At 39.8% G+C, this 19,968-nt stretch overlaps 1 protein-coding gene across 1 annotated transcript in view; it reads right to left on the bottom strand.

Annotated features, from left to right (window-relative positions):
* DLG2 (discs large MAGUK scaffold protein 2) overlaps positions 1–19,968 on the bottom strand; it is a 2,066,337-nt gene that overhangs the window by 1,653,105 nt on the left and 393,264 nt on the right. Inside the window, 2 exon segments of the mRNA XM_053708663.1 lie at positions 411–427; positions 9,215–9,251. Coding sequence (XP_053564638.1) covers positions 411–427; positions 9,215–9,251 — 54 coding nt within the window.

Raw genomic sequence — 19,968 nt, 5'->3', positions numbered from 1 at the left:
TATATATATATTTTCCAAGATCATATGCAGTTCCATTTCCATTATAAACTAAACAAATTAGATGACAGAAAAGAAAAACAAACCTTGTATAGGCTTTAAGCCAATCGCTAATAACAATATACAATATACAATGTATCTCAAACAACATGGGGATAAATTAATATTACTTCATATTTTGTTTTCAGCTTAGATTTATATGATTATGGAATTTAACAGAAGACAGAGAAATGTTTTCTGTTAGAATCTTGGTGTTTTTAGTACGATCGGATAAAACACACACAAAAGAAAGAAAAGGAGTAGTGGGAAAGAAGAGAAAAAAAAGAGGGGGGAAACCCAGCTCCTCTCCCTCCCTGTCCCTACCAGCATCAGGCATAGCCAGAAGCCTTTTAATACCATGATACCGGAAACACATTGCTTAAAATTAGGCCTTCAAAGAAAGTAGACCTGTGAAATTGCTTGGTGAGCATGTATTGAGTCGACAGGGGATAAGACTGTATAATTGTCAGCCATTTCGTAAAAAAGAGACATATTTGTTTGCTATGTAAAATGGATATCTTACATTTTTTAAAAATGATTTGGTATTGTCCGATGATGAGGGGGCTGTCCGATTCTTCCAATTTTTCAGAATCAAATTACGGCCAATCATAATAGATGTGTTAACTAAATTATAGTTCGGGATATCCGCAGTCTTGTAGAGAAAGAAAATATATTTTGATTCTATGGTAAATTCCTCATGGAAATTTTTATTAAACCAATAGTTAACTTTCTGCCAAAACTGCATGATTTTCGGACACAAACAAAAACGATGCAGAGCATCAGCTGTCGGGAAATTACATCCATGACAGCAGACCCGACTAACGTATGATCATTTAGCTAGTCTGGAAGGTGTAATATACGCATTATTGATTCGTTTTATTTGTGATTCTTTCCAGGAGGAAGAGAGAGGCGCCTCCCGGACCCATTTGAAACCGGCTTTAATCAAGTCAGTTTCAATATCCTCAAAAAATCTTATCCAATATAAAAAGATCTTATCCAAATATAGTTGGCCTTGTTTTGCCAAAAGTATTTTATATAATAATGCAATTGAGTAATTCCCTTGGCTATAGAGGTTGATATAATCACCTATTTTCCCAAAGCATTCCTCTATCTGACCTGATTGCATTTTCTTACTGATGAGATGACGCCATTGAAGGTACGCATAAAAGTTATTGTTAGGTAAATTATACTCTGTGGTAATACTATCAAAAGTTCTCATTCTATGGGTCCCCTCCATGGCTTGTGTTATAGTGATCAAACCTTTCTGAGCCCAGCTATTAAATATCTCTGGCTCTATCCTAGGAAGAAACTCCAGATCATCCCTAATAGGCAGAAAAATAGAAACACGAAAATTCATGTTCAGGGTCGCACAAAGGGGCATATCTATCAAGCTCCGATTGGAGCTTGATGCCCCGTGTTTCTGGCGAGCCTGCAGGCTCACCAGAAACAGCAGTTATGAAGCAGCGGTCACAAAGACCGCTGCTCCATAACCTGTTCGCCTGCTCTGAGCAGGCGGACACACATCGCCACAATACAACCCTATCGAGTACGATCGGGTTGATTGACCCCCCCTGCTGGCGGCCTATTGGCTGCAAGTCTGCAGGGGGCCGCATTGCACCAGCAGCTCTTGTGAGCTTCTGGTGCAATGCTGAATACGGCGAGTGTATTGCTCGCCGTATTCAGCGAGGTCTGGCGGACCTGATCCGCAGTGTTGGATCAGGTCCGCCAGACTTTGATAAATATGCCCCAAAGTCTCTGCCAAGTTCTAGCCACATTATATATGCTAGATAGTATCTTTATATTCTTTGGGAGCTGTGTGTGTGTGGACAATGCAATATGGCCTTAAGAGAAGAAGGAGAGATTAGCTTCTCATCCATGCTAGTATTTTGCGACATAAGCCAATGTTCTACTTCTTTAAAATCATGCTATATGTATAGCTATCCTTATTTTTATGGATCCAGACCACTTCAGTTTTATCGGCGTTGATTTTATAACCAGAGAATTAACTGAAAAGGTCAAGGATCTTAAGAGCAATAGGGATTTTTTTTTTAGTATTAATAATAAATCATCTGCATATAATGATAGGACAAATGTCTGATTTCTCAAACTTATTCCCTGCAATACTTGTCTGAGAAGGATCGCTAGGGGTTCGAAAGTAACATTAATAAGGAGAGGGGAGAGAGGGCAGCCTTGTCTGGTTCCCTCATTTAGTCTGAAAAAAGGTGTACAACTGTAATTAAGTAGATTAGATGATATGGGGGAATTATAAATAGCTTTGATAAATGCTACTAAATTTCCTGAAAAACCAAAATTAACTAGTGAGGAATAGAAGTGATCTCAAATTATTGAATCAAAGGCTTTCTTGGTGTCAATTAGAACCAAAGCAAAATCTTGCTTAGATGTTATTTTATATTTATGTCATTTATTCCAGAAGTGTTCTAAGATTAAATATGTTTTACATATATTTTTAGTTGGGGACCTCCAACTCAGTAACCGAATTGGTCATGGTGAAAAATTTAATTTAACGATATTCTAAGTCTGTTAGCTGGTCAGCTGTAGGAAAATTAACTTTTTTTTATCTCTTCCAAGGTTTAGATTATGGGGCATATTTATCAAGCTACATATGGAGCTTGATGTCCTGTGTTTTCTAAAGACCGCTGCTCCATAACCTGTTGCCTGCTCTGAGGCGGCAGACAGACATTGCCGGATATCAACCCGATCGAATACGATCGGGTTGATTTGAGACACCCTGCTGGCAGCCGATTGACCGCGAATATGCAGGGGGCGGTATTGCACTGTCAGGTTGCCAGGAATCAGACTGAGACGAGAAGTGCAAAAATAATCACACCTTTATTAATAGCAAAAAATAATAAAAACTCTACAAGTCAAATAACAAGCCAGGAGTCAAAACCAGAGCTGGTAATCAGACGAGCCGAGTCAGGATCCAAAGTGAATAGTCAGACGAGCCGAGTCAGGAGCCAAAGTGAGTAGTCAGACAAACCGGAATCAGGAACAAGGAGAACAGCAGAGTCAGGAACAAGCCAGGGATCAGGAACCAGGAGGGATGTCAGACAGCCAGGTAATACACAGGAACTCTCACAAACAGGTCTGATACAATGCAAGGGCAAAGCATACTGAACAGAGGCCGTTTAAATAATAAGTGATGACATCACAATTCTGAGACTGCAAGCTGTCTCACATGGATGATGTACACCGCCATAAAAGGGCATGCAGGAAATGAGCAGCATCACACACTAGGCACCAGAGTCAGCAAGAGAGGTGAGTAAAATGACTGCCAGCAGCACATGGCAAACAAAGCAGGGAAAACACCCTGACAGTACCCTCCCCTCAACGACCCCTCCTCCACAGGAGAACAAAAGGTTTATTGGGGAAACGAGCATGAAAGACGGGAGCATGAACATCAGAGGAGGGAACCCATGAACGCTCCTCCGGATCGTAACCCCTCCAGTGAACCAAATACTGTATGCGGCCCCTGGACAAACGAGAGTCAATAATGCTGCTGACCTCATATTCTTCATGGTTGTCAACAAAGATAGGACGGGGATGAGGCAACACAGTGGTAAACCGATTACAAACCAATGGTTAGAAGAGGGGGATATGAATAATATTGGAGATGCGCATTGCAGGAGGAAAGTCAAGAGGGTAGGCCACAGGATTGACCTGTCGGAGTATTCGAAAAGGACCAACATAACAGTGAGCCAGTTTATTGGAAGGCACATGAAGGTTCAAGTTGCGGAAGGACAGCCAAACCCTGTCACCAACCTGGTAGAATGGTGCGGGCAGACCCCTATGATCAGCCTGGAACTTTTGGCGCTGCATAGAACGATGAAGGCAATCCTGAATCTGCATCCCACGTGGAACGGAGTTGCCGGAGATACTCCTCCAAAGCCGGAATACCCTGAGACATGAATGAATCAAGCAACAAGGATGGTTGAAACCCATAATTCGCCATGAACGGGGATAACTTGGAGGAAGCATTAATAGCACTATTATGAGCAAACTCTGCCCAAGGTAACAGTTCAGACCAATTATTGTGGTGATCTGAGACATAGCAATGGAGGAACTGTTTCAGAGCGTGATTAGACCGTTCTGCAGCCCCATTGGTTTGAGGGTGATATGCCGAGGAGAATGAAAGATGGATCCCCATTTGAGCACAAAAGGAATGCCAAAATAGAGACAGACTGGCTACCCCAGTCCAACACTATCTCCTTGGATAACCCATGTAAACGGAAGACCTCCCAGGCAAAAATTGAAGCAAGCTCCTTAGCGGTTGGCAGCTTCTTCGAGGGAATGCAATGTGACATTTTAGAAAAACTGTCAACCACCATAAGGATAACAGTATTGCCATTGGAAACAGGGAGCTCGACAATGAAGTCCATGGAAAGATGTGTCCAAGGACACTCACCATTAGCAATAGGTTGAAGAAGACCCACAGGAAGACGTTGAGGAGTCTTATTCTGTGCACAAACTGAGCAGGAGGCAACATACGCAGCTACATCAGAACGAAGACCTAGCCACCAGAATTGTCGAGTGACAGACCAAATCATTTGGTTCTTGCCTGGGTGACCTGCGGCTTTAGGATAGCGGTAAGTTTGCAGTTAATTTCTCAGGAACAAAACACTTACAACTAGTTTTCTCAGGAGGTGCATTGGTTTGTTCAGCCAGGATCTCCTCCCCCAAGGGAGAAGTCAAATTATGGTCAGGAGGTATAACTGGAGTAGGTACAGACTCCTCCTTGGACAGAGGTTAAAATTGGAAGATAAACAAGGGGCGCCAACATAGTGTGAATTGTTCAAACAACAAATATAAAAGTGATGTGCAAAAAACTACTCACAAGGAAAGTGGCACCTTAAATGAATAAGGTGCGATAAAGCAGGCTGACATTCAAATTCCAGCAGTCAGTACGCTGGAGGTCTCACCCAGAGGACCTGTGGAATCCAGATAGGCGTCTAGAAAGTAGCACCCACGTTTTTTAGGCCCAATGGCCGCACCAGGTGAGCTGCAAGCTGATAGGTGTTCTCCTGCTGCACTCACGCCACCGAGACTTTTCTCCAAAACTGACAGTGTCAGTGTATGAAAGGTTCCGTGGTAAAAGTCCTGTTTCAAAAACAAGTGGATCGTGGAAAGAAGCAAAAATACCGGGTCGTGGTATAAAACAAACAGTATTTATTTTGCAGCGTGTTTCTCAGTCTATTCCAGACCGTTTCATCAGGCATGATGAAACGTTCTGGAATAGACTGAGAAACGCGTTGCAAAATAAATACTGTTTGTTTTATACCACGACCCGGTATTTTTGTTTCTTTCCACAAAGTCTCGGTGGCGTGAGTGCAGCAGGAGAACACCTATCAGCTTGCAGCTCACCTGGTCCGGCCATTGGGCCTAAAAAACGTGGGTGCTACTTTCTAGATGCCTATCTGGATTCCACAGGTCCTCTGGGTGAGACCTCCAGCATACTGACTGCTGGAATTTGAATGTCAGCCTGCTTTATCGCACCTTATTCATTTAAGGTGCCACTTTCCTTATGAGTAGTTTTTTGCACATCACTTTTATATTTGTTGTTTGAACAATTCACACTATGTTGGCGCCCCTTGTTTATCTTCCATTCTAGACACCCATCGCACCGCGGGACACAAGAGGAGCACGCCAAACACCTGAACACATCACCGTTCACATATTAGGATTGGACACTTATTTTTTACATCACAGCAATTTTTGGGACATTGATAGTACTTTTTATATATTTTATTCATCGCCACAAATATCATTGTTTATCTGTGATATCTGATTATTTCAGTGTATCACTAATATTATACACAAATTGTCCTGAGCACTTGTTTGACACACAATTTATTTTCGTCATTATTATTAATTTTTCACACATACCAAACACTGTGCTGTTTATATTTTTTTATTTATGCATACGGGTACAAACCCAATCATAAAGTGTTAGGTCCTATTTTGATAACCTGTGTTCCAAGCGCATCCTCTTAAGTTTTTTCCTCCTCAGGAATTTCTTTTTATATTATTTAGAGGTTAAAATTGTCGAGAGAGGGCATCAGCCCTAACATTCTTACTACCAGGCAGGTAGGAGACCACATAATTAAACAGAGACAAAAATAGCGCCCATCTGGCCTGTCGGAGCGACAAATGTTTTGCTTCAGATAGATAAGTTAAATTCTTGTGGTCAGTAAGAATGAGCACTGGTACGCTAGTAACCTCGAGAAGATGCCTCCATTCCTTGAGTGCCAAAATTATGGCCAGTAATTCCCTGTCGCCAATTTCATAATTGCACTCCGCTGGAGACAATTTCTTATAGAAGAAACTGCATGGATGCAAGGAACCGTCAGGCATAGGACGTTGAGACAAGAGGGCACTTACTCCAGTCTCAGACACATCGACCTCAAGAACGAAAGGCAGGGCAGGGTTAGCAGGAGCCAGAACTGGAGTGGCAGCAAAGGAAGTCTTAAGACTATCAAAGGCCTTAATGGCAGTAGGTTAATAATGGAGTGGATCATTCTCTTTACGGGTCATGTCTGTGATAGGTTTGACCAAGGAAGAAAAGTTTTTAATACGTAGTCTCTGAAGAACCCGTGTAACATCAGTACGATGAGCCTGAAGCGTGGGTGAGTGTATGAGGATGTCGTCTAAATACACCACAACACACTGTTGCAACATATTTCATAGGACATCATTAATAAATTCCTGGAAAACAGCTGGAGCATTACATAGGCCAAAGGGCATTACAAGATACTCATAATGCCCGCTCCTGGTGTTAAATGCTGTTTTCCATTCGTGGCCCTCCTTGATCCTAACGAGATTGCACGCTCCTCTCAAATCAAGTTTAGAAAAGACCGGAGCTCCCTTGAGGTCGGTCAAAGAGTTCCGTAATAAGCGGAATAGGGTAAGCATTCTTAATGGTAAGATGATTAAGACCCCTATTATCGATGCATGGTCTTAACTCGCCACCCTTTTTCTTCACAAAGAAGAAGCCAGCCCCTGCAGGAGAGCAGGATTTGAGGATGATCCCCCGTGACAGAGCATCAGCAACATACTCCTCCATAGCACAATTCTCTGCAACAGACAGAGGGTAAACCCGGCCCGAGGAGGAATGGCTCCGGGTTGCAGGTCTATGGCACAATCGTAAGATCGGTGAGGAGACAACATACCGGCACGCACCTTGTCAAAAACGTCTAGGAACTATTGGTACTCCTCTGGCAATTGAGATACCGAAGAAGTGCACAAGACTGGTTTCCGAAGACAAGTGGAAATACATTGCGGAGACCATGACAAAATTTTGGACCTGCGCCAGTCGAGACTGGGATTGTGCTTTTGGAGCCAGGGATAACCCAGAACAACTGGAAAATGCAGAGAATTTATCACCTTGAACTGGAGGGTTTCAAAATGGAGAGCCCCAACAGCCATGGATAATGGAGTGGTCTTGTGAGTAACGAATGCGGGCTGAAGGGGCCTGCCATCAATTGCCTCAATAGCAAGTAGAACAGACTGAGACAAAACAGGAATGGAGTGCTTTGATGCAAAAGCACTGTTAATGAAATAGCCCACAGCACCGGAGTCAACAAGAGCCTGGGTGACTATGGAGGAGTCCACCCAGGAAAGGACAACCGTGACCAAAGGTTTCTCCTTTAGCGGTTCCGGGAATGAGGATAAACCACCCAAAGTCTGCCCCCGACAGGACCTTCGGTGTGAGCGTTTTTCCGGCCGTGTAGGACAAGACTTCAAAAGGTGGCCCTATAACCCACAATAGAGGCAGAGCCCCTCCCTCCTCCTAAAGGCCCTCTCCACTGCGGAGAGACGCGTGAATCCCAACTGCATCAGCTCAGCAGTACCTGGTGACTCTGGACCAGGAGGAATGGTAGGAGATGGAGGCATGGGTGGGAACGAACACGTAGGAGACAATAGAACAGGAGGCTTCCGCAAGCGCTCCTTGAAAGAGGGCCTCTCTCTGAGTCTGATGTCATTTAGGATAAAAAAGACACCAAAGCCTTGAGATCCTCTGGTAAATCTCTGGCAGCAACTTCGTCTTTAATCGCATCAGAGAGCCCATGAAAGAAGGCGGCAACAAGGGCTTCATTGTTCCAACCTACCTCTGCGGCAAGCGTATGGAACTCAATGGCATACTGAGCAACAGATCTTGTACCTTGCTGAATGGACATGAGTCGTTTAGCAGCAGAGGAGGAGCGAGCCAGAACATCAAATACCCTTCAAAAGGAGGCCACAAATTCTGGGTAATTTGAAATCACAGGTTTAATAGTCTCCCACAAGGGATTAGCCCAGGCAAGAGCTGTGTCAGAGAGTAACGAGATGAGAAATCCCACCTTAGCTCTGTCAGAGGGAAACACCTGAGGCAACATCTCAAAGTAAATGAGGTGTAAACAAAAACAAGAGAGCGCCTCATGGTGTGGTATCACAAAAACAAGTGTGAAAGCGAGGTGAAAAAGGTATTGATCAGGTACTCACAAACGAGATGGCACTCTTAATTTAAAAAGTGTGTACGAGCAGGCTGACCTTCAACAGCAGTCAGTACGCTGAAAGGCTGGGTCTTGGTGAAATGCAAAGCGATGGGAGGGCAACTCTTGTTAGCCACACTGTTGGAAGCCTGTGGCCGAATGGTGCTCTCCTGCAATCAGCATGAAAAGGTTGATAATCCTCCTGACAGGCGATGGAAGAAGACGCACATTGGTGCTGCACTGGGAGTAGTGAAGGACTGGACCAATAGGATCTGTGAAGATTATTACTGAGGCTAACTACCTGGGTACCTATGCCTATAAGCTTCATGAGACATATGGCAGTGGTAAAGAATTAAAAATATCAGTATCAACTAAGTTGAAGCTTAGGAAGTTTGCTGTTTATCTGGATTCATTAACAGTACTGTGTGTAGCCTCTGTGTATATAGGTTCATAGTGGAGCTGGTAGAAGGATAGGGATAAGCTGGAAAGCTAGGAACATTTTTTCTTTTCTAGAAGCAAATTTAACCACGTCCCAGGAAAACATAGGCTCCAGTGAAAATTTCATTAACTGGGATGTAGCTTTGAGTGCTGTTTGTGGCACATGGAAAAGGAGCCACTCTGGCCTAGTTCAACTCACTAAAGTTGTATGCAAGCATGGCTGAAAGTTAACTCCTTTGGAACTGCTATACTAGGCTCAGATGGAGACTGTCTTTTTATAACTGGATGCTTTAACAACAGATAAAAGCTGGCAAAGATCCTTGCCCGTAGGCAAAAGAGAGAAATTTATGACACGGACTATATAGATAAAAGCTACAAATGTTCTAAAAATATTCCCTCATATGTATAATGATGGCTGTTTTTTCTGTTTGCAAGAGTATGCTAGTGAGGGAATAGTGAAATATTATCTCTGCCTATCTAGTTTTTAAGTGAATGTAACAGCTAGGTATCACTGAAATCTGGGACAAATAATGTGAATTAAGTTGGTTTTTCCTCAAAGAGCATATTAACAAAGGCATATTGAAATTGGGGTACAATACTGTGTAATACTGCAATATATGTTGTTTTTTTTCTATTTTTTCTTTTACATATAGAGTATATTGATAAGGGAGTACTGAAGTTGGCCAGGTAAAGATAGTCAGGCAGAAACCTGATAGCAAGGTGTGCTTGACTGCTAATATCCTAGTGGAATATAAGTACGGGTGTTAAAATAAAGGTTATTTGTGTATCTTAGGTTAAAATAAAACATTAAACCTATAGGTTAAGTTAGGCCGGGTGTGGGAAAAGAAAAGGAGGCGGAATATATAAAAGGCTCTTTGGTGAGATAACATTGCTGTAGTGGATACTGGAATAAGATATATATGCTGTAAACCTCTTTTTTTTTTTTTTTTTCTTTGCACTTTTTGGTTTTTACTCACTTTTTCTCTTTTTTTTACACACAGTAGTTCAAGGGTAGTAGATTGGAGAGTATGGAGGGTGGCAGGGGGTCTGTTTTTTTCCTTTCCTGGACCCCTCTGCGTTGATTTTTTGTACATACACAATCATTCACTGATATAAATACACAATAAGACACATTTCTGGGTTTAGTATAAATCCCAGATCTTAATGGAAAAATATATAACAAACTTAAAATCCAGGTCCCCAGCTATGTCATCCAGGAGAGATAAAAAGCTGAATAAATTGACACAAGACCAATTAGGAGAGATAACCCCTTCCTCCCCGCAAGATATGGGAAAAGGTGTGGAGACACAATTAACTAATAATCAGTTAGTGGACCTAATATTGCCCCAGTTTGAAGGCATAAAAAAGGAGATTATGGGTCTCACTGTTGAAGTTAGGCAATTTTCTAGTAGATTAACAGAAGTTGAAACCAGAGTATCAGATCTAGAGGACTTGTATACTAACCAGGAAGATAGTAATCAGAAATTCTCGAATACTATTAAGCTATTGCAGTCAAAGATAGAGGACTTAGAAGATAGGTCGAGGCGGAACAATGTAAGGGTAGTGGGAGTTCCTGAAACCTCGGAATATGCAGACCTTATACAGTTTGCATCAACTACTCTCCCAAAATTGATAAACTTGCCAGTGCAGGAAAGAAACATAGAAGTAGAAAGAGCACATCGTGTGGGCCCTTATAGAACAGAGGCAGATAACAGAAATCACCCAAGAATGATCATGATACGCTACTTGAATTTTCAAGATAAGGTTTCAATATTAAGGCAGTATAGGAAGACAAATCCACCAGTTATTGAAGGTAGAAAGATTCTTTTGTTCCAGGATTTTTCAGCAGATACGTCTGCAAAAAGGAAAGAAATGTCCCCTTATTGTTCTGGATGTATAAAAAACGGAATTAAAGCTATCTTAAAGTATCCTGCTAAACTAGTAATAGAATCAGACGAGGGACAGGTAGTTCTAAATACACCAAGCGAAGCGAAGGCTTTTTGTCTAAAAAAAAATGTACAATTTTGAAGTATTTCCTTTGAGTATAATGTTAAGTGGTACATGAACAAAATGGCTATGGAAATTGATGGATATGTGTGGAACAATGGCAAGGTTGATGATTGTGGTGTGAGTGTGGATTGTAGTCAATTGGGGGGGGGGTCTTTTCTTTTTTTTCTTTTCTTTTTTTTTTTTTTTTTTCCTGTGTGAGATTAGCATTTGATGTGAAAATGTTAACAGATTGGATTAAAGGAGCATGAATTTAAGTTTTGTATCATGGAATATAGGTGGAGTCACGTCCCCAATAAAACGCAAAAACATCCTAAAATCCCTTAAAAAACTCAACCCTGATATAGTCCTCCTACAGGAACTGCACCTAAAGGCAACAGAGATTCCAAAGTTAAGGGCAAAATGGGTGGCTGAAATTTTAGCCACTCCCTGTGTATCAAGAAAGCGAGGGGTAGCCATTCTGATTAATAAACATTTAACATATAATATAATTAGCGTCGAGGCCGATCTAGCAGGTCGTTATTTAATCATGCAAATAAAAATTGATGCCAAAGTCTGGACAATATGCAATGTATATGGGCCAAATGAATTTGATAAAGGATTTTGGATTAACATCCAAACTAAATTAATTCCTTATTTAGGGCAAAACTTGATCTTAGCAGGGGACTTCAACATGACCCTATATCCAGAACTAGACAGGTTATTGATAAAGAAAAATAGAGGGAAACACATAAGAGAGGTGTGCTTCTTCAGAGAGTTGTGTAAAACATTAAAGTTAAAAGATATATGGAGAGTGCAACATCCGGATATAAAAGAATATTCTTGTGAGTCTAAATCACATAAGAATTTCTCCAGGATAGATTTGTTTCTTATTGACGAAAATATATCAAAACTAGATTTAGAGTCTGAAATATCTGAATTTACTATATCAGATCACGCCATTATATCGCTAAAATTAAACTGTAATCTGCAAGAGGTATCAAATAGGAATACCTTTAGATTTCAAGGTTATATGATGAATAATTTGGGTTTCTGTAATTGGTTAACGCAAAGATGGCGAGAATATTCTATTTTAAATGATACATATAGGAATAAGACAGAAATTTTTTGGGAAGCTGGTAAAGCTGTTTTGAGAGGTGAAATTAAACAATACATGATTAGAATGAAGAAAAAGATGGCTAATAGGGAATTGCAACTAGCAAACCAGTTAAAGAACGCATACCGAAAATATATTCTAAAGCCAGATAGATTATTATGGAATAAATACAGAACGGCTCGAGAAGAACGAGATCATTTTATGATTAAAAAATGGGCAATGGAAGATATCAAAAATAGGCATTACTGGCAGGGTCCGCAGGGTATATCAGCTAAAAATCTGACTAAAATCAGAAATTTCAGGAAAAATAAGAACACGATTATGTCAATAAGGCAGGATCATAACGTTTATACCAAATCGCAGGATATTCGAGATGCCTTTTTTAAATATTATCAGAACATATATGCCTCTGGGGACCTAGATGTTAAAGCAAAAGAGACGTTCTGGGAAAAGGTTATTCTACCAAAAATTGATAGTGAGAAAATGGTGCAACTAAACCTACCAATCCATATTGAGGAAGTTAAGGGGGCCATTGATAAAATAAAGATCGGGAAAGCACCAGGTCCAGATGGCCTCTCGGCAGAGTGGTACAGAATATTGAAAACAGATATAGTTGACATCTTAACAGAACTTTTTAATCTATATTTTGTTCAGAATAGAATGAAATCTCTCTATTTCACCGATTGAGCTATCACATTGATTCACAAAAAGGGTAAACCATTAGAGGATATGGGTTCTTACAGACCCCTATCGCTACTCAATAATGACTACAAGTTATTAATGAATATCATTGCTGAGAGGCTAAAAAAAGTGATTGGAGACATAATCCATCCCGATCAGACGGGTTTTATGCCAGGCAGGAACGTAGCGAGAAATATACGCAGGGTATTATTAACAATAGAACATTACCATAATAAATTCCATAATACAAGAAAATACAGTGAAGTAGATCATGCCTTACTTACAATAGACCCGGAAAAGGCATTTGATTCGATAATATGGGATCATCTGACGACCTCTTTATTACAGTTTGGGTTCTCAGGCAATTTAGTGAACTTGGTGAATTTAATATATAAATCGCCAAGATCTCAAGTAATTGTAAATGGGGGATATACACCATACATTACCATGCAAAAAGGTACTAGGCAGGGATGCCCATTATCCCCATTTATTTTCAATATTGCGCTAGAGCCTCTGGCAATTCATCTCAGGGATAGACTAGAAGGTATTAAGATAGGAGACCAAAAGATAGTCATTTCATTATATGCAGATGATGTTATTCTATTTCTCAGCAACTCCAGAGTAAGTATCCCAGTAAGTTTGGAGATTATTAATCAGTTCAGTAAATTTACAGGCTATAGAGTAAATATACAAAAGTCAGAAATATTATGGATTAACAAAAATAAAAGTAGCTATTAAAATCATCCATATAGGGAAGTAGCACATTTTAGATATTTGGGAATCATCTTGGGGACAGATCCAGGCGAGTGGTATAAACTCAATTTCACTGACTATTTTACTAAATTTCACGCTGAGTTACAGAGATGGAATATATATTTTCTTTCATTATCAGCTAAAATTATGCTTATCAAGACGATTACTTTTCCGCGTCTATTGTTTCTACTTCAAAATATACCACTATTTATTACAAGACAGGATATTATTAAATTTAAAAAGGCATGTACTAAATTTATCTGGGGTAAGATGAAACCGCGGATCTCACTAGATAGATTAACTATACCTAAAAAATATGGAGGTATGGCTTTACCAAATTTACGCTATTATAATTGGATAGCAATGATAAAATATGGGTTAGACTGGTTACTTGAATCACAATATATTACCTACTACGAGATTGAGACAGAATTAATAAAACCTTTCAGCTTAAAATCGGCCCTACATCACACATATGCAAAACTACCTGAGAACATTAAACAATTTTCAACAATTTCGAATATTATCTTGGCCTGGCAAAAATACTGTAACCTAATGGGCGTGGACTATAGAAAATCGAGATACTTACCGATCATTGGTACACCGGATTTTTCTCCAGGACAAAATAATATAGTTTTTAGAGAATGGCACGAAAAAGGAATCCTATATTTTGTACAACTTTTAATAACAGGCACAAATAAAGTACAAACGTATGGTGAGATAGCAAAAAAATTTCAGCTACCCCAAAATAATTTCTATGCCTTCCTGCAAGCTAGAAGTTTTATGTCAGCACTTGACCATTCAAGTGAGTCAGGTTGGGACCTACAAGAGATGGAGGCGGGATTTACCTTGTATAAAGCAGGTATTAGATCATTAAGATATTGGTACAACATCCTATTTGACAGGCTAGGCTCTAACCATATCAAGGTAATCACACAGAAGATGCAAAAATATGTTCCTAATGTGAAGGAAGAAGATGTAATGAAAAGTATCAATTTAAGTATCTCAGTGACGACAGTAATTAGTTGGAGGGAGACGCATTGGAGAATCATTAACAATTATTACTTAACACCGGATAGATTAAATAAATGGGCTACTACAAATCTGAATACTTCTTGCTATAAGTGCAGTGCAGGGAGAGCAGACCTGTTGCATTGTTTATGGTCATGTCCCAAAATTAGACAATTCTGGGCGAAGGTAAATTATTGGTTAAATAAATATACTGGGTCACGGATTGAATTTACCCCATCTATAATCTTTTTCTTGCCCCAAGGTCGTTTAGAACCAGGTGAGAGTCAGCTAGTTAATACTGGTATAATGGCAGCTCGAAATCTGATAGTTAGGAACTGGATAGGAAGAAGACCCCCTGTGTTAGGGGAATTTATTAAGCTAATGTATTGCCAGATGAGAGTAGAAATCTATGATTATAATTTAAGAAAGGAGACAAAGCTTAGGAAGTATTTTAACAAATGGTTAAAGGTACTTCGGCAGTGGCCGCTAGATAAACAAAGGCAATTTATTTCCCCTCTTAAAAATCTAGTATCCTTCTTAAATCTGATAGCTGAGGAGAGGTTAGAGAGGTTACCCTACCAGTGGGGAGAGGTCAGGGAAGGAGCCAATTAAGTTAGGTAAATGTGTTTTTTTTTTTTTTTTTGGTACGAGTGTGGTGTGGTATGAGTGGGTGTATGTTAAAAAAATGTTATGAAAATAGTAGTGTGTATAAAGAACTTAGGATTTTCAGGTATAAACAGGAGTATAAGAATGTTAAACAACGTATAATGTTTCCTCTGGTTTTGACATGTACTCTATTTCTCGTTTAAATTTTGAGTGTGTGCAGAATGTTGTCCTGACATACTCTGTCTTTTTTTTTATATAGCACTATACCATTGGCCCTGCGTGGCGTAAAACAAGTAATATATTGTTGTTTGATATTGTGACACATTCTTGTTTGTAATATACACTACTGGTTATAAATAAACAATTTAAAAAAAAAAAAAAAAAGGATCTGTGAAGATTCTGTATAACCAACACTTATGTGTAACCAACGAATACTTTTCAAAGCTTCATATGCATAAATATGGAGAGAGTCTGAATATAGTATAAGATAGGTGTTTATTAGAGCAATACAACGCGTTTCTCGGCCGTTAAGCTCTTGGCCGTTTCATCAGGTAATAACTTTATAACTTTACTCTGATACTATATTCGGACTCTCTCCATATGTATGCATACGGAGCTTTGAAAAGTAGTCGTTGGTTACACATAAGTGTTGGTTATACAGAATCTTCACAGATCCTATTGGTCCGGTTCTTCACTCCTCCCAGTGCAGCGCCAATGTGCATCTTCTTCCATCGCCTGTCAGGAGGATCATCAACCTTTTCACGCTGATTGCAGGAGAGCACCATTCGGCCACAGGCTTCAACAGTGTGGCTAACAAGAGTTGCCCTTCCATCTCTTGGCGTGTCACCAACAAGACCCAGCCTTTCAGCGTACTGACTGCTGTTGAAGGTCAGCCTGCTCGTACGCACTTTTTTTATTAAGAGTGCCATCTCGTTTGTGAGTACCTGTTCAATACTTGTTTCCCCTTGCTTTCACCCTTGTTTTTGTGATACCACACCATGAGGCGCTCTCTTGTTTTTGTTTTCACCTCCTAGATTCCCTGATTCACCACCGATTTCAAGAGGAGCTGCCTTACTCTGAACTTTTTCACCTACTGTGGATGTCCACATTTATTATCTCATTGATGTTTATTTTCATTGATTAGCACTTAATCATACACACAGTGTATCCAGGTTTTACAATTGGTTATATTGTGTTTTTGTGTATTTGTATTTTTGCACACAGTGTATTTCTTTGTCTCAGCACAATATTGTTATATTGGAATTTTTACCCTCCATTAGACTTTGTTATTTGCACCATACTAATCATTTTTTTAGTTTCACATTTTGTGCATAAAATCCTCTTTTTTTAGGTGCACCCTATTTATATGCTCATTGCATATATTTTTAATCTCAAAGTAAATGCCCACCTGGTTCAAAAACCCTCTGCACTGAATAGGATCACCTCCATATCGTTGAGGTAGAGGTGCAGAACCGGATATGCTCCTGGTAGGACTAGGTGCAGCAGCGGAAACAGGAGCAGCCATAACTTGCGGAACACTTTGATCAGCAGGGTTTGCAGGGATAGTGCAAATTGATCCAAGTGGTGATCCTGTTCATCCATCCCGGAAATGATGGTAGGTAAAGGTGGATTATTAGCACCAACAGGATTTATGGCCCTTGCCTAATGTCAGGTTGCCAGGAAGCAGACTGAGAGGAGAAGTGCAAAAATAATCACATCTTTATTAATAGCAAAAAATAATAAAAAGTCCACAAGTCAAATAACAAGCCAGGAGTCAAAACCAGAGCTGAGTCAGGAGCCAAAGCGAGTAGTTAGACGAGCCAGAATTTAGGAACAAGGAGAACAGCAGAGTCAGGAACAAGCCAGGGATCAGGAACCAGGAGGGACGTCAGACAGCCATGTAATACACAGGAACTCTCACAAACAGGTCTGAGACAACGTAAGGGCAAAGCATACTGAACAGAGGCCCTTTAAATAATAAGTAATGACATCACAATTCTGATACTGCAATCTGTCTCACATGGATGATGTACACCAGTCTGGCCATAAAAGAGCATGCAGGAAATGAGCAGCATCACACACTATGCACCAGAGTCAGCAAGAGAGGTGAGTGAAATGGCTGCCAGCAGCACATTGCAAACAAAGCAGGGAAAAAACCCTGACATGCACCAGCAGTTCACAAGAAAATGTATTTTTTAAAAGAAAACCTGTCCATCAAAAAGAGGTTATCTGAGGATAAGTGGTGAAGGGATATATATGAATGTCTTTTATGACCAGAGTTTAACATTCTCCCAGAAATGTGAGGAAGTAAAGAAATTCCTAGATTCAACTGTCTCTTATGGCTTATCTTTCCATGTGAGGCCCACTAGATCTCATATATACCAAGTCCTGCTTTATTAGCTTGAACCACACACCATGATCCTTATGCTAATGCTACATCCATGTTTAAACAGGCATGCATACATTGTTGTGCTTAAAGTGACGGTAAACTAAAGTGTTTTTATTTACAATATTTGTAATCATAAAGTAAAACATTCATGAAAGGCCTTGAAAAAGCTTATTTTTAAAAGAAAATAATTTCCTTTTCATGTTTTTTCATATATTTTGCTGTCCCTCTGCCCTTAACGCATACTCTATTTCTTACTTGGTGTCCAGAACTTTGGTGTCCAGCAAGTAAATAATAATGGCCACGGTTTTGGACACCAAAGGGGGCACAATACGATTGGCTACAGCCTGAATCATCACTGAAGTAATAAATAGAGTATCGGTTAAGGGTGGAGTAACGGCGGAATATCATAAAACATGAAAGGCTAATTATATTAAAAAAAAATGTTTACAAAGACTTTCATGAATTAAAGTGCCAATGTTTTTCTTTATGATTACAAATATTCAGCTAAATTTCGAGTTTTCAGCACTATAGGGAAATTAACGATTGCCACAATTCGGCGTTATTTCACCTCCCTATAGCGCTGCTATTACAAGTTTACAAAAAGCACAGCAGACTTGTACGGGCGATATGGTGGCGTTGAGCTCCATACTGCACCCAAATACAAGCGCTGCTTTGACGTGCTCGTGCACAATTTCCCCATAGACATCAATGGGGAGAGCCGGCAAAAAAGAAAGAAGAACACATGCCATCGCAGAACCCAAAGCTCTGTAACGCAGCCCCATTGATGTCTATGGGGAAAGAAAAAGTTATGTTTAAACCTAACACCCTAACATAAACACCAAGTCTAAACACACCCTAATCTGCCGCCCCCGACATCGCCGTAACCTACATAATGTTATTAACTCCTAATCTGCTGTCCTTAACATCGCCGCCACCTAAATATAACTATTAACCCCTAATCTGCCACTCCCAAAATCGCCCTTAACATTGCCGCCATCTACATTACAGTAATGGATGATGCCGTCTGGATGAAGACTTCTTCTCGCTTGGATGAGGACTTCGCCGGATGGATGAAGATCGAAGAGGCCTCCTGGATGAAGACTTCGCTGGCTGGATGAGGATGGATGTCCGGACTTCGATAACTGTAAGTGGATCGTTGGGGGTTAGTGTTTTTTTAAGGGTTTTTGGGTGTTTTTTGTTAGCTTAAGGTTTGGGCAATGTAAAAGAGCTAAATGCCCTTTTAAGGGCAATGCCCATCCAAATGCCCTTTTCAGGACAATGGTTAGCTTAGGTTTATTTAGATAGGTTTTTATTTGGGGGGTTGGGTGGTGGGCTTTACTGTTGGGGGTGTTTGTATTTTTTTTTACAAGTAAAAGAGATGATTTCTTTGGGGCAATGCCCCACAAAATGCCATTTTAAGGGCCATTGGCAGTTTAGTGTAGGCTAGGTTTTTTTTTATTTTTGGGGGGCTTTATTATTTTGATAGGGCTATTAGATTAGGAGTAATTGGTTTTTATTTTTGATAATTTCGTTTTTTATTTTTTTGCAATTTAGTGTTTATTTTCATTTTGTAAGTTAGAAAATTGTATTTTAATAATTTAATTTATTTTATTGTAATGTTAGTTTTTAGTGTAAGACAGGTTAGGTTTTATTTCACAGGTAAGTGTGTATTTATTTTAACTAGGTAGTTATTAAATAGTTAATAACGATTTACTAACTAGTCTACCTAGTTAAAATAAATACAAACTTAGCTGTGAAATAAAAATAAAACCTAAGATAGCTACAATATAACTATTAGTTTATGAATTTAGTTTTAAATAGGAATTATTTAGGTAATAATTGTAAGGTTTATTTAGATTTATTTTATATTTAAGTTAGGGTGTGTTAGGCATAGGATTACGTTAGGGTTAGGCTTAGACTTAGGGTTAGGGTTACGTTAGGGTTAGGATTAGGGGTTAATATATTTATGTAGAGTTAGTGATGTGGGAGGTCAGAGGTTTAGGGGGTTAATAATTTATTTTAGTATATTTCGTTGTGGGGAGCTTGCGGTTTAGTGGTTAATAGGTTTATTATAGCGGCATTGTGGGCGGACGACAGATTAGGGGTTAATAATATTTAAATAGTGTTTGCGATGCGGGAGGGCGGCGGTTTAGGGGTTAATAGGATTATTATAGTGGCGACGATGTCGGGGAGAGGCAGAATGGGGGTTAATAATTTTTTGTGGCAGCGATGTCGGGAGCGGAAGATTAGGGGTTAATGCATTCATTATAGTGTTTGCGATGCAGGAGGGCCTCAGTTAAGAGGTTAATAGGTAGTTTATGGGTGTTACTGTACTTTTTAACACTTTAGTTATGAGTTTTATGTTACAGCTTTGTAACGTAAAACTCATAACTACTGACTGTAGATGGTGGTATGGATCTTGTCAGTATAGGGTGTACCGCTCACTTTTTGGCCTCCCAGGC

The sequence above is a fragment of the Bombina bombina genome, chromosome 3 (genome assembly GCF_027579735.1).
Source record: "Bombina bombina isolate aBomBom1 chromosome 3, aBomBom1.pri, whole genome shotgun sequence".
Taxonomy (NCBI): domain Eukaryota; kingdom Metazoa; phylum Chordata; class Amphibia; order Anura; family Bombinatoridae; genus Bombina; species Bombina bombina.
The sequence above is the reverse complement of the archived record's forward strand: the minus strand, read 5'-3'. Positions and strand labels throughout refer to the sequence as shown.